The sequence below is a fragment of the Plecotus auritus genome (genome assembly GCF_963455305.1).
Source record: "Plecotus auritus genome assembly, chromosome: 5".
Taxonomy (NCBI): domain Eukaryota; kingdom Metazoa; phylum Chordata; class Mammalia; order Chiroptera; family Vespertilionidae; genus Plecotus; species Plecotus auritus.
The window spans coordinates 58,978,573-58,993,703 of record NC_137776.1 but is presented as its reverse complement, the minus strand read 5'-3'; the positions used below and the strand labels follow the sequence as shown (position 1 = coordinate 58,993,703).

At 36.7% G+C, this 15,131-nt stretch overlaps 1 protein-coding gene across 4 annotated transcripts in view; it reads left to right on the top strand.

Annotated features, from left to right (window-relative positions):
- MARCHF7 (membrane associated ring-CH-type finger 7) overlaps positions 1–15,131 on the top strand; it is a 52,266-nt gene that overhangs the window by 17,190 nt on the left and 19,945 nt on the right. For all 4 annotated transcript variants that reach the window (XM_080671210.1, XM_080671211.1, XM_080671208.1 and 1 more), the window contains 4 exons: positions 1,627–1,791; positions 9,160–9,355; positions 10,838–11,002; positions 12,634–13,723. In XM_080671210.1, coding sequence (XP_080527336.1) covers positions 1,639–1,791; positions 9,160–9,355; positions 10,838–11,002; positions 12,634–13,723 — 1,604 coding nt within the window. In that variant the 5' untranslated portion in view covers positions 1,627–1,638. The remainder of the gene's footprint in view (positions 1–1,626; positions 1,792–9,159; positions 9,356–10,837; positions 11,003–12,633; positions 13,724–15,131) is intronic.

Sequence of the window (15,131 nt, the reverse complement as noted above, 5' to 3'; positions counted from 1 at the left end):
ATAAAAGTAATCTTGATAACAGTACTATTGTAATAGTTTAAAACTGGAAATAATCCAGTGTCCATCCACAGTAGAATGGGCAAATAAATTGTGTGTATTGGAATACTCTATAAACCATTTGGAGTGAACTTACAACTGCATGAAACAACATGAATGAATCTCACAAATACAATGTTGTGCAAATAAAACCAGATATAAAAGAGTACATATTGTATGATTTCATTTATATTTAGTTAAACAGGTGTAGCTATGGTGTCTCTTGGCATAGGTTAAGAGGAATGTTTAGTGAAAAAAACCTAGAAATTTTACTTTGAGAAGGGTAGGTAGGCAGGAAAGTAAGTTACTATAGCATAAGGTAGTATGCTCCTATATACTGGTAATAAAACTCTAATATGTAAATTGACCAAAGGGCGTTCCGACTGGTTGCTGTGACATGCAGTGACCACCAGGGGGCAGACGCTCAATGCAGGAGCGTCTGTGTCATCGTCATCGTTCCCCCCCCCCCCTTTTCCCTCCCCCAGAGGGAGGTGCGACTGGTGGCGGCGGGTCCAGGTCACTAGCCAAGGTGGGTGCCAGCAGGAGCCCCCTGATTGCCCTGCCCGCCAGTTGCCCCACAGATTGGCTCTGATCTCTGGCCAGGCCTAGGGACCCTACACTATATATTGGGAACAGTCTCTTAGATTTAAAAATTAAATCCTGGCAAGGCTACTGTAACACTGGAAAAAAAACAAACAGGATGATGCAGCGATGACATGCATGGACTCTGGCTTGCACATTTTGTGGTCATCCCTGATTCTGACAGTTACTGTGTGACAAAGCCAATTAACTTTTCTCTGCTTCAGTTTTTCCACCTATAAGATGGGGAGAATGGTACTACTGCCTCAGAAGGATCGTGTTATGTACTATTTATAATCAGGGCAAAAAAAATGTAGCTGCCCATAAAACAGCAAGATGCTTTTCACCTGTATGGAAAGTATGGTCACTGGTGCATGTAACGTCCCGGATTGTGAGAGGGATGTTCGAAACCAGCAGTCGGACATCCCCGGAGGGCACAGTCCTGGCTGAGGGGATACCGCCCCCCCCCCCCCCCGCCCTGCACGAATGTCGTGCACCGGGCCTCTAGTGTTTTAATAGAAGTATGTATAAAGTGGAGTCACAAAAAGAAAAGTGCTTGTTTTAAGACCTCATCCAGGAATTGAATGGGAACTGTGTAGACTTTTCCAGACTCGTACAAAGACCTGTGAGAGCATTTTGTGTTAAGCTAATAGCTAATGTTTATGGTAAGAGTATTGAACACCAATAATAGGTAGGAATAGCAAGATAATCAAGGGCAAATTGGTGTAGGATTTTATATGGAGAAAAAAATTGAATAAGGAAAAGAGCCCAGGCTTTGGAAACAACAAACCTCAGTTCTTCATCTCACTTTTATTATGTGTGTTTCATATTATGGACAGTAAGGAACCTTTGATAGACTTTGGACCTCTGCCTTATAGAAGAGGGGTGGGGTGATGATAGTCTTATAATTTATCATCCTTCATACTAGAGTATAGTTAATTTGCATGGGTAATTCTTGATTTGAGCTGCATGCTTTCTCAAAGGCAATTCATCAAAATTTGTACCTCACAGGAAACCTTAAGAATGGAGTCTAAACCTTCAAGGATTCCAAGAAGAATTTCTGTTCAACCCCCCAGCTCTTTAAGTGCTAGGATGATGTCTGGAAACAGAGGAAGTAATTTAAGTGATACCTATCACTCAAGAGACTCTTCATTTAGACTGGATTCTGATTACCAGGTAATTTCTTAATATGTACAGTCTCTCTTTCAGAATCCTTGGGGCCACGTGTGTCTTGGATTTTAGGTAAGTAGTAGAATATGTTTAGCATACCCTCAGCTGAATTTGAGGCATCAAAACTTATGTCTGCATCAAAATGAATGATCATTCATAACAAGCAGCCAAAACTTAATGGTTTTCAAACTGCTTGGACTTCAGAATTATGAATGAGGGATTATAATCTTACTAAAAATGATCATACTCTCCAAAGACTTGGAAACATTTTTACTTAAAGCAAGTATCAATTTAAGTATACATTTAATTAAGTTAATCAATGTAGGTGACTGTCAATGAACTAGAAATGCATCCTTTTTCTTTAACATTACATTCATTTATCTGACTTCTCTCTTGAGTATACAAGGCAGTGGTGGAATAATCATTGTTAACTGTTTTGTTTTGTTTTGCAATATGGACAAATTTTGGGACTTTTTTATGGTTAGTAATGACTGCACTAATTCATAATCTATATAAAGCTACAGGTGCTACTCTTAATGTAACTAATTTTCCTTCAGACTGACAGTTTTTGGAAAGGTTTATTAGGGTTATAACATCGTAGTTGTATAAAGCTGTAAATCTTAGATGGCATGACTTGTAAGTTTAGTGCAATTTATCTTGTCTTTTAAATTTAAGTTTATTGCATTATTGTCTGAACAGAATTAAATCACACTTGATTTGCTAGATTCTGATGTTTTGGTAACTGAATCTTAAGAGAATCCTTCAGTGAAAATTTCTGTCAAGTATTTATATATCTATGTATCATGTGATATAGTATATGACAGTCTTATGAAAATATTTCTACATAGTAAAAAGCATTTTATAAAATATTTAGAGAAAACAAGAAGTAATTTTTCTAAAATGTCCATATCTAAATACACACTCATAAACTTTATATGAACTATTTGCTTAGTCTCATTTTCAGTGTTAATTGATACTGTGGGTTTTTGTTTTTTAATTTTATTGGTAGACAAGCGTATACTTGCCAGAGGCCCAGAATCACATCCTTTGTATTCTATAAAAATGTTTTACGTTAAATGATGTTACTTACTAAGAGCACAGAATTGTCTCTCCCCTCCCCCACCCCCGTATTTATAGAAATTTGTCTTCTGATGCTTGTCTAATTTTTTATATAGCCTCTTAGTGAGAAACACAAGACTCTGAAACCAGACTATTTGTCCTGGATTGGAGTATTGTTCCACCCATAGCAATGTGAACTTGGGCAAGTTACTTCACATCTTATTTTCCGTATTATTTAGTCAAGTGGGTTGTTAGAGTTAAATGAATTAATACATTGAATGAGTATAGAGCTGCCACATGTTATACACTACATAAATGTTAGCTCCTACATTTTTTTATAATAATTTCAGTTACACTATGGATTAAATAATATGGAAACACCTTATTTTTATATAGTGCTTGATATTTCATGAATATTTTCGACTTTGTTTTACTTATATAGGACACATACTTGTCATTTCATAAAATAAAGATCTAAAATCTGGAAAGATTGGTGATTTTTCTTAGAAAATCACATGATTAGTAAATATGTTCCTGAGCTTAAGAATCTATTAGACTTCTGGATAGCTTTGTTTCTTCTTTGGGGAAATGTGGAAATGGAGGTTTCAGGTTTCGAATAGTTGATTTGCTAAATATATTTGGATTCTCGGCCACTTAATAGCCGTGTTGCCTCTATTGTTAATCTTGTTGATATTTCTTTTACTCCATCTTTAAATTTTGGTTACAATTTGAATGGTTGAAAACTATGATCATCTCATCTCTTTGGTAACAGTAAGTAGAATTTTAGATATTTTAAATAGAAATTGTATTTTCTATTAAACTGTTGATAGTAAAAAATTGGGGAGTATTCTCTGAATATGTAATTGTTACTTTTCTATGTTTTCTGTAATTTAAGCAGCTAATTCCATTGTTTTTGTTTTTTGCTTTGTTGATAGTGATTACTTTTAATACAAAATAATAAAGTAGTAGGTTTTTTATGAGGTTCTAGGTGCTTTTTTCAGTTAGTGACATCTTTTCTAATTTGTAGATCAACTATTATAGGACTTGATACCATTGCATATTTTTAAATAGGTATGTTTTTAGAGAATTAAAGGATTAAAATAATTAATTTTGTGTGTGTATATGCTTATTTACTTCCCATGGAAATAAATATGTATATACATGTGAATACATGAATTCATGTATGACCCATGAGAGTTGGTCAAGGTTATAACATTGATAGGCATTCATAAGCTCTGCAGTGTTTTAAAGTTAAACTTGGACTTTTTCTTGTTCTGAGCGCCAGGGAGATCACAGGGAAGAACAACCAGCTTTATAAGGTGTTTTGTTCATAAGGAAAAGAAATAACCCATTTCTCAAAGGAAGCAATGCTGTGGCACTCTGGTCTGAAAGGGGACAGTGAATGATATAATGGACTATTGTTATGTAATCATACTATAAATATATATACCTAGTATAGTGAAACTGCTACCTTCTGTCCATTCTGCCCTTTTTATCTTCCACACTGTTCTGATGATATTTCTATGAAGTTGATCTGATAGTATTTCCTCCTTGAATAGTTTCCAAAATCATATTTATTTGCAGAACTATTCAGTAACAATTTGTGTAGTCCATGCATAATTAGAAAAATAAGGACAAGTTATGGATTTTGTGCATAGAAAATGTATTCACATTAAAAGTCTATTTAATTCTATTATAACCCTCATGTTTGGGGAGCAGATAAAATGCCCTTTTTATTTGTAGATAAGGCCTGGCTGGTGTTGTTCAGTTGGTTGTAGCGTCATCCCATACACGAAAAGGTGGTGGGTTCGATTTCCGGTCAGGGTACCTACCCAGATTTGATGATCCCCGATCAGGGCATGTGGGTGAGGGAACTGAACCTACTGATGTTTCTCTCTCTCTCTCTCTCTCTCTCTCTCTGTATTCTCTTTCCTCTCCCTCTCTCCCTTCCTTTCTCTAAGATCAGTTTAAATGGGGGTAAGATTAGATGTTGTTTGCAATTTTAGATCTACTTGTCAAAAGTGGCTCTTCTTTCTAAATTTTAAATTAAAACATTTTTTTGTTTTGTTCTCTGAAATTTGAAGGTGTTAAATCACTGGCATGCACAATAATTTTCCTAATACTCTGATAATGACAGATAAAATTACTTGGTTTTGAAATTCCTAATGAATTTATCTCTTGTGGTAATACAGTTCATGGATTGGGGGCAGAAGGTTTGTGATACCAAGTTTGTGCTAAGCTGAAGAGTGCCACATTCAACATAGCAAAATATTCTTGGGCAAGGGATGGATAAAATCCTGATCTAGCCTGTTTGTACTTTTTCAGCTTTGCATCTTCTTCTTTTCCATATATGTGAAGTTTATTCTGTAGAATTCCCTGAATGTATGTATATGCTTCTCATAATTTAAGCATAATAGAAGATCAAATAATGTAGTAATTCTTTAGAACAGCAGTAGCCAACCTTTTGGACCTCATGGACCACTGGTTGGCGACTGCTGCTTTAGAAGAATGCCCATGGTAGAGGGGTTTATACATCTTTTTGTATTGTTTATAATACTCCTCATTTGCCTACAGGTGAACTCTGTCTCATTCTATGAATTCTCTGTTATTTTTCCCGGGCATAGTTAGGCTTTCTCTTTTCTGTGAAACTTTCAACATACCTCCTATTATAGCCTATTATATTATAACTAGAGGCCTGGTACATGAAATTCGTACATGGGTACAGTCCCTAGGCCTGGCCTGCGATCAGGGCCATCTTCCCTGGCTGCCGCAGCCGGCCCCACCCCCCACTGCCACCCACCTCCGGTTCCCTGTTCGGCATCGGGCAATCGGAGCCTGATGGCCGGGGGAAGGACCAAGAGGTGGTCAGTGCACCTCATAGTGACTGGTCAAGCGGCCGTTCTGCCGTTCAGTCGATTCGCATATTATTCTTTTATACATAGATTTTTGATTGTTTCTTATATGTACTCTAGAACTCTTCGATGGTGCACATTATTTGGGGTTTATATTTATGTGAATGTTAGGTTAACAGACTGAATTTATGGCTTGTGTTATATTCCATTTTTAACCCTTGTCAAGAAGTGTAACACTTAACATTGTTTTTCGTTTTTTAAGATTCTTTAATAAAATGAACTGTTTACCACATACATATTAAAATTATTATTATCTTTACCTTTTTCTTCTTCTTCCTTTTCTTAAAGAACACCTTTCAGCATTTCATATAATACTGGTTTGGTGGTGATGAACTCCTTTAGCTTTTTCTTATCTGTGAAGCTCTTTATCTGACCTTCAATTCTGAATGATAGCTTTGCTGGGTAGAGTAGTCTTTGTTGTAGGTTCTTGCTATTCATCACTTTGAATATTTCTTGCCACTCCCATCTGGCCTGCATAGTTTCTGTTGAGAAATCAGCTGACAGTCGTATGGGTGCTACCTTGTAGGTAACTAACTGCTTTTCTCTTGCTGCTTTTAATATTCTCTCTTTGTCTTTTTTTGCTCTTGGCATTTTAATTATGATGTGTCTTGGTGTGGTCCTCTTTGGACTCCTCTTGTTTGGGGTTCTCTGCGCTTCCTGGACTTGTAAGTCTATTTCTTGCACCAGGTCGGGGAAGTTTTCTGTTATTATTTCTTCAAATAGGTTTTCAGTATCTTGCTCTCTGTCTTCTTCTGGCACCCCCATAATTCTGATGTTGGTACGCTTGAAGTTGTCCCAGAGGCTCCTTACACTACCTTCAAATTTTTGGATTCTTTTTTCTTTTTTCTTTTTTTAAATATATTTTACTGATTTTTTTACAGAGAGGAAGGGAGAGGGATGAGGGATAGAGAGTTAGAAACATCGATGAGAGAGACACCGATTCAGCTGCTTTCTGCACACCTCCTACTGGGGATGTGCCCGCAACCAAGGTACATGCCCTTGACCAGAATCGAACCTGGGACCCTTCAGTCCACAGGCCGACACTCTACCCACTGAGCCAAACAAGTAAGGGCTGGATTCTTTTTCTTTTTGCTTTTCCGGTTGAGTGTTTTTTGCTTCTTTGTATTTCAAATATTTGACTTGATTCTTGTGTTCCTCTAGTCTGCTGTTAGGTCCCTGTATAATAATTTTTATTTCAGTCAGTGTATGCTTAATTCTAGTTGGTCTTTTTTCATATCCTTGAGGGTCTTGCCAAATTTATCGGCCTTTTCTAGGAAATTCTTGAAAAACCTTATAACTGTGGTTTTGAACTCTATATCCAGTCGTTTGCTTTCCTCCATTTCTTTCGTTTGTGATCTGTTTCTTTGTCTCTGCATTTCACTGCTTCTCAGAGTTGGTAGAGTAGCTTTGTGTGCTAGGTGTCCTATAGGGCCCAGTAGCTCAGCCTCCCCAGTTACCTGAGGTGGACACTCTTGGTGCACCCCTTTGTGGACTGTGTGTACAGCCTTGTTGTAGTTAAGTCTTGATTGTTGTTGGTATCACTGGGAGGAATTGACCTCCAGGCCAATTGGCTGTGAGGATCAGCTGTGTCTACGCCAGGAGAACTTTTGTGCTGGAGACACCCTTATGGGAGAAGACTTGCAAAATTGCAAAAGCCTCTGTGCTCAGCTTGGATGGGGCGGAGTCTCAGGGCGGAGCAGACAGCCTTGGCTTCCCGTCAGCCCTGCCTTACGAGGCCCTTGGGTCTCAGTGTCCCTCGGTAATCGCTGTAAGCACCTCTTAGAGAAAGCCGCCCTTGAGTTTCACCCACTGCCAGACAGTCCAGTTTCTCCCCGAATGAGTCTGGGTTCCCAGAGTCTCGCCCAGAACTGGAGTTCAGCGCAGTCGGGAGCTTCCATCTCCTACCGCTTTAGAAAGCCAGCCGCGCACTCAGCCGCCTGTGCACTCAGCATTCAGTCCTCTCTGCGCGCACGTGCCTCCGGACCTCTGCCTCTGCAGCTCCCCTGAGTCTCAGTGTGCTTTCTCTTTTCTTGACAGTCCAGTTTCTCCCTGAATGAATCTGGATTCCCAGAAACTCGCCCGGAACTGGAGTTCAGTACAGTCGGGAGCTTCCGTCTCCCTCCCACTTTAGAAAGCCAGCCGCGCACTCAGCCGCCCGTCCTCTCCATGGGCTCACGCATCTCTGTACCTCAGCCTTTTGCAGCTCCTCTGAGTCTCAATGTGCTTTCCTCTTTCCTTCTAGTTGTAGAGTTTCCACTCAGCAGGCTTTCCTGTGGTTCTGTATGGTGTCCGTTTTGTCTTTTAGTTGTAGTTTTGATATTGTAGTGCAAGGCAGCAGTTTAGGTGTTTACATATGCCGTCATCTTGGTTTCTCTCTCCATATTAAAATTATTATAAAGTATTTTTCTTTTTATTTTCCCTAGAACTCACTTTTATTTTAGTCTTCAGTGTCTCCAATGAATTTAGGACCATTTCTATAATTGAGGTTAAAATATTATGTTCTTATTTAAACCTATGTTTTTAAGTAGATAAGCTAATCTTTTCTCTTTTTAGGCATTATGTTAGGTATACTGCCTAACCATTTAATGAATTGGGAAGAAGTAAAATAGTTTGTACATTGTGAATAACTTTTGTGTTTTGGGTTGTTTTATTTTGTGTTCATCAGTTTATACGTTAATAGAGAAAACCTTGAGCAAAGAGTTTTCAAATACGCACTTTTTTAATCTACTTGTTTCACTGATGAAGAGATTCCAGATAATAGGGTGTGTTTTTTTTGTTGTTGTTGTTTTTTAGCAGGTTAAGTGTCATGTCAATCACTGGTGACTGACACTATACTTGCCGTACAGACTGGTCAGTCACTGGTGCCGCCAGCATATTGGTGAAATCGGATATCACAGGCTAGAAGACAAAACAGGCATGGCGCTTAACCTGTTAAACATACTGTTTAATAGTGTATTACTATAGTCTTAACAATGAGCATTAGATTCAGGATAAATTTTTATTGAAAAATTTTATTTTCATAGAGTGTTCACAATCAGTTTTTTATATTAGTGCCTTTATTGGCATTCTGTCCACCTCTAAGAACAGGAAACAGGTTCCTCAGAAGGTTGAAATATTAAACCAGGAAAACAAAATGAATAAAGTTTTTGCTTTTGAGTATTTCCTAGCCAGATGTTTGTATACAGTTACATAGAAGACTTAATCTAGTTCAGATTTATTACTCAACAATATACAATTGCAGTATAAAATAATGGGGCATTGGATTAAAGGGAACAAAGATTATGAAAAACATACATGGTAGAAAAATTTGATCCTTGGGAATGTATTAGAATATTGTCAATTAAATTTAATATTGAATGCAAGCATTTTGTTCCTTTAAAAAAATTTTTTTTAAACTTAACAGTCTACATCTGCATCAGCAGCTGCATCTCCATTTCAGTCTACATGGTATAGTGAATCTGAGATAACTCAGGGTGCACGCTCAAGATCACAAAACCAGCTACGGGATCATGATTCAAAAAGACCTAAACTTTCCTGTACAAACTGTACATCTACCTCAGCTGGGAGAAATGTTGGACATGGTTTAAATGCAGTATCAGGTAAGAATTAAATTTATGTAAGAATTACACCATATGTGTTTTGGACTAAAGCCCTTTTTCTGAGACCTGGTATATATTAGGCAAATAGAGCCAGTGGAGTTTCCAACATCCTCCCTTACTAGTAAATTAGTGCTGGAATCGAAATTAAGTATAATAGCCAAAAATGTATGGTGATCAAATTGGTAAAAGTGATGTGTATTTTTCTGTTGTTATAGGAGGTAAGTTTTTTGTTACTAGGAAAGCCAATTTTTCTGAAGTAGACAAATATTTTCAAAGCTTATCTTCTATACCTATAAACGCCTAATGTGCAAAGTGTCCCCTCGGGAGTTCGACCGACCGGAGTTCAATCGCTCGCTGTAATGTGTGCTGACCACCAGGGGGTGGCACGGAACGAAGGGAGGCCCCAGCTGGCGACCTGCAGCTGCTAGGGACTCTACCCATGCACAAATTTCGTGCACCAGGCCTCTAGTCTTTTATAAGTGAGAAACATTGTGGTATATATTTATTGTCTAGAAAATATAAAAATTCTATATTTAAAAAACAGTTGGTGGTATTCTACTAGTTCTGGTAGTAATTAGAAAACCATGATTCTAGCCCTCTGATTAGATGTTGGCATTGTACAAGTCACTTAACCATTCTGGGATTTAGATGGCTTATCTGTAAAGCTTTATGCTTGGTATTTTGTACTCACAGACATATTTGTTGTACAAATTGAAAAGATCTTTTGTTGAGAGGTTAGGAGGCTCCCTCTTCACTTATCCTCTTCAAATGAAACACTATCCAATGCCTAAAATCGTTTTAAGGTGGTGCAGAACTTGTGATGACACAATTGGATATAAAATTCTTGAAATACATATGTATTACCAATTGAATTAGTGTAATCGATTCCTTTATATATTTTTTAAAACATGTTTCATTGATTTTTAGAGAAAGAAAGGGAGAGGGATAGAGAGAACCATCCAGGTGAGAGAAATATCAATCAGCTGCCTCCTGCAAGCCCCCTACTGGGGATCAAGCCAAAACTCGAGCAGGGTAGAGTTTAGTGTTAGAGAAGAATGTGTTTTAATAGGAAATAATTTTGTAAGTGATGAGTTCATTTAGTGAATAATTTTATGTTTTGCTAAATTTTTAATATATTTTTATTGATTTCAGAGAGGAAAGGAGAGGGATAGATGGAAACATCAGTGATAATAGAATCATTGATCTGCTTGCTGCCTCCTGCACACCCCCTACTGGGGATCGAGCCTGCAACCCAGGCATGTGCCCTGACCTGGAATAGAACAGTGACCTCCTGGTTGACACTGAACCACTGAGTCATACCAGCCAGGCTGTTTTGCTAAATTTTACTTCTGATTACAACTGTGTAACTATGGGGATTTCTGTAATAAATTACAACCTCCCTGTATAATACTGAAAATTTTTTTTTGTCATTAGAAACCTTAAAAGCTCTCTCTGAATTAAAACTTCTTTGATTATTTTAAGATTCTTGGAGACATAGTCAAGTTCCCAGATCTTCATCAGTGGTACTTGGATCATTTGGAAGTGACTTAATGAGAGAGAGGAGAGATTTAGAAAGGAGAGCAGATTCCTCCATTAGTAATCTTATGGATTATAGTCACCGAAGTAGTGATTTCACAACTTCATCGTGTATGTATAAACTGTATTGTTACATATAACTTAATCTGATAATGTTTTTCTCTTTATATCACTAAATTACAGTACAAAAGTATAAATGAAGTGAATCTTATGAAAGTTTTAATGTTTCCTAGTACCTTATTTGTTGTTTTGCTTTTAAAAAGGTAAATAATTTAAAAGTGCATGAATGTCCAGATTCTATGTGCTGATAAATTTTTACTTACTCTTTTAAGAATGTATGTGCCATAAAGTATACTAAACAATCCTTGTATATTCCAGTATAATTTGCCTTATGTAGTGTAATAAGTAACCAATTATGTATAGTTAAATTTTAAACTAAAGCTTGAAATCACCATTTTAAGACAATTTAAAATTATCTTAATTTAACACAAATGTGCTTTTGTTTTTATTTAGTCGAAATACCCACACTGTCAGTGCACATAAGCTTGAGCTTTTCAAACATAAATACCATAAAATAATAATATTAAGTAACTGAAGACAAAAAGTGCTGATGAAGTAGACAGATATAGCAGGCAAAAGTGGAGCTTGGTTTACATAGAAGATACATTTGTTTTTAAAGCTTAAGTTTATTTTAAATAATCGTATTGGAGCAAATCTTTGCTTTATTTAAGACAAATGAAAAGATCTTTTTATTTGCTTGGCTTTGAATGGATGACCTTTAGTAGATGGTATCAGTAGCTTCTAGATTTGGGAATATAAAAGTACAGGATAGAATAGATTTATCCCCTAACAGTTTCTCTTTTCTTGAGGCTGCATGTATTAGCACACTAGTAATCTAGCTTTTAAATTAGGTGTATGGGTAAGCATTCTTTATAAAGGAATGCTATAGATTTTCTCATCCCTATGAAATTTAGAACCACCAGTGGTGTACTTTTAAAATCTTAGATGTCAGGACTCTATTCTGATTCATAGCTCCCAGCCAGTGTTAAAAAGCAAAGGTATTTTAGATGAGTAACCAGGGATAAGAATCACTGCTATTACATTGAGGGGGGCATGGAGACATTTTTAGCTGTTAGCAGAGTTTGCCATAAAATTACTAGTGTGATAATACTTCTATGAAATAACCTTTATACTTACTGCAGAGTAAGAAAAATTTCCCAAACACTGTCTCCTAGGGTTATTTTGCTTTTTTTTTTTTTTTTAATTTAAAAAATAATCTTTATTGTTGAAAGTATTACTTGTCCTCCATTTTCCCCCATTGATCCCTTCTAGCCTACCCCCACCTCGTGCTTTTATTTGTTACAAGAGTCATTTACATTGATTTATTTTGCACATTTAAAATTCCTTGTTTAAATGTTAGATATTCTACCATATCAATTTCTGATCAACAGATTCAGCTGTTTTACATTCATCTAGTTGGTAGATTGATGTTTGCCTCTCATAAGCTCTCATTTCTTTTTAGATTCTGTATAAAATATAATGACTTTATATTTCACCAAATGTATAGAAAGGGAAGCACATTTATGTTTTTTTCCTGTAATAATAGTTAAGCTGTGTAGTTATAATGTAGCACTATTGTTTCAAACCAGTGTTTCATTTTGGCAGTAGTCAATAAATGCAAGTTTTATTAATAGTCAATTTATTTCATGTAATTGCCTATTTTTCCTTTCTTTCAAAAACAGATGTTCAAGACAGAGTTCCTTCTTCATATTCACAGGGAGCAAGACCAAAAGAGAACTCAGTGAGCACTTTACAACTGAATACATCATCCACAAACCACCAAATGCCTTCTGAACGCCAGACTGTACTGTGCTCTAGGGATTCTAGTAGAAATTCTGTAAGATCAAATTTTTCTCCAAGGGAATTGGAGTCTCTCCAAAGCAATACACAGCCTGGATTTTCTTATATTTCAAATAGAGGTGAAACCTCAACCATAAGCAATTCAGATAGGGTTGGTTCATCTCAAAGATCATTTCAAGAATCTTCTGACAATGAAGGTAGACGTACGACAAGGAGATTGCTGTCACGTATAGCTTCTAGTATGTCATCTACTTTTTTTTCACGAAGGTCTAGTCAGGAATCCTTAAATACAAGATCATTGAGTGCTGAAAATTCATACATTTCTCCAAGAATTTCTTCACAGTCTCGTAATGCAGCATCAACTTCTGACGTTCTTGATAATAGGGCATCTGAAGCTTCTCAGGGATTTCGATTTCTTAGGCGAAGATGGGGTTTGTCATCTCAAAATCATAGCACTGAGCCAGATTCAGAAAATTTTAACCAAGAATCTGAAGGTAGAAATACAGGACCTTGGTTATCTTCCTCACTTAGAAATAGATGCACACCTTTGTTCTCTAGAAGAAGGCGAGAGGGACGAGATGAATCTTCAAGGATATCCACTTCTGATACACAATCTCGATCTCATATTTTTAGAAGAGAATCAAATGAAGTGGTTCACCTGGAAGCACAGAGTGATCACCTTGGGGCTGCTGCCAGCAGATCACAAGCACCTGCAGCATCCAGCAGTGCTGCTACAGGTGGCTCCATGTCAGATTCGGCTCGAAGTGGAAGAAACACAGGAATGACAGGGATCCTTCCTGGTTCCTTGTTTCGATTTGCAGTCCCCCCAACACTTGGAAGTAATTTGACCGACAATGTCATGATCACTGTAGATATTATTCCTTCAGGTTGGAGTTCATCTGGTGGAAAAAGTGATAAAACTAAAAGCGCACCTTCAAGAGATCCAGAAAAATTGCAGAAAATAAAAGAGAGGTAAATTTAAATACTTGTCTTAAGCCCATAAAGCAAGAGCAGATTAGAGAAAAAAGTATTTTTAAAATTTTAGGCTTCTTATAACAATATCTAAAATTTGTTCCCTTGAAATTTATAGTAAGATACGAGCATTGATAGAGATGAAATGGATGAGAATTAATAATGGAAGTAGGCACTAAGGTGTCTACTACATCAAGAAATAATCTAAAGATTATTTTTAAACAGGTTTGGATATAGAAGCACACAAAGATAAAAATCTTTTAACACTAGTCCTTGATGGACTAGTGCTAAATTGGATTGGTAAGGAGGCCTAAGTGGTCATGGATTAAGATGATTACTAAGATGATATATGTACTATTTGTCATTCTCAACTTATCTTTTAAACATAAAATTATTTACACATTTTTAATTTTGTTTTTGAAGTCCCAAGTATATACTGAATATTCTTTATATATTGTGACCATTTGATAGACCAGTTTAAATTTCAGACTTTTAAAGAATCTTTATACTAATCTTTTGTACAGTTGAAGTTTGCTTAAAAATGTCTGGTGCTGAAACCGGTTTGGCTCAGTGGATAGAGCGTCGGCCTGCAGACTGAAGGGTCCCAGGTTCGATTCCGGTCAGGGACACGTGCCTTGGTTGCGGGCACATCCCCAGTGGGAGGTGTGCAGGAGGCAGCTGATCGATGTTTCTTTCTCATCGATGTTTCTAGCTCTCTGTTCCTCTCCCTTCCTCTCTGTAAAATATCAATAAAATATATTAAAATGTCTGGTAAAAGTGGAAAGGTGAAAGATCAGAGATTGTAGAACCAATTGGATTATTAATTTTGTCATATTAGTTTTTCCATCTATTAAAGTAATTTTAATGATGAAGTGGGATAGGGTAGTACATGTAGGGTAGTACATGTAAAATATATCTATAGGAAGAAAAGACTATGTAAAGCTAAGGTTATAGAGTTTTGTTTGTTTTTGTTCATAAAGGCCTAATGTTAATGTAATTTGGGGGGAACATAGCTTTTACTATCATTTTAGATAATTTTTTTTTGTACTTTTAAGAAGAAATACATTCAAATCTAATTCTGGGGATAAAGGGAACTTCACATGCTTTCTGAGATGTTGGACATTGGGCTACTATATTCCATTTTTCCTTATAAAGGACCAATTGTACCATGTGACTTCCTGCTTTTAAAATTTCTGATTTTTCCTTTCTTGGAGAAAGATTTACTCTGCCCTGGTAGTATTAGGTTTAACATTATTGTAGCAGCTCCCTCTGATTGCAAGCTGTCTACTGAGGAATGTAGTTACCACTATTACAGCTATTATAACTAACAGTTATAAATAATTCATGTGCCCACGTTAGGTTAATTTGAGTGTAGTGGTGTAAGCAGCAGGTTAATTTAGTGTTTTCC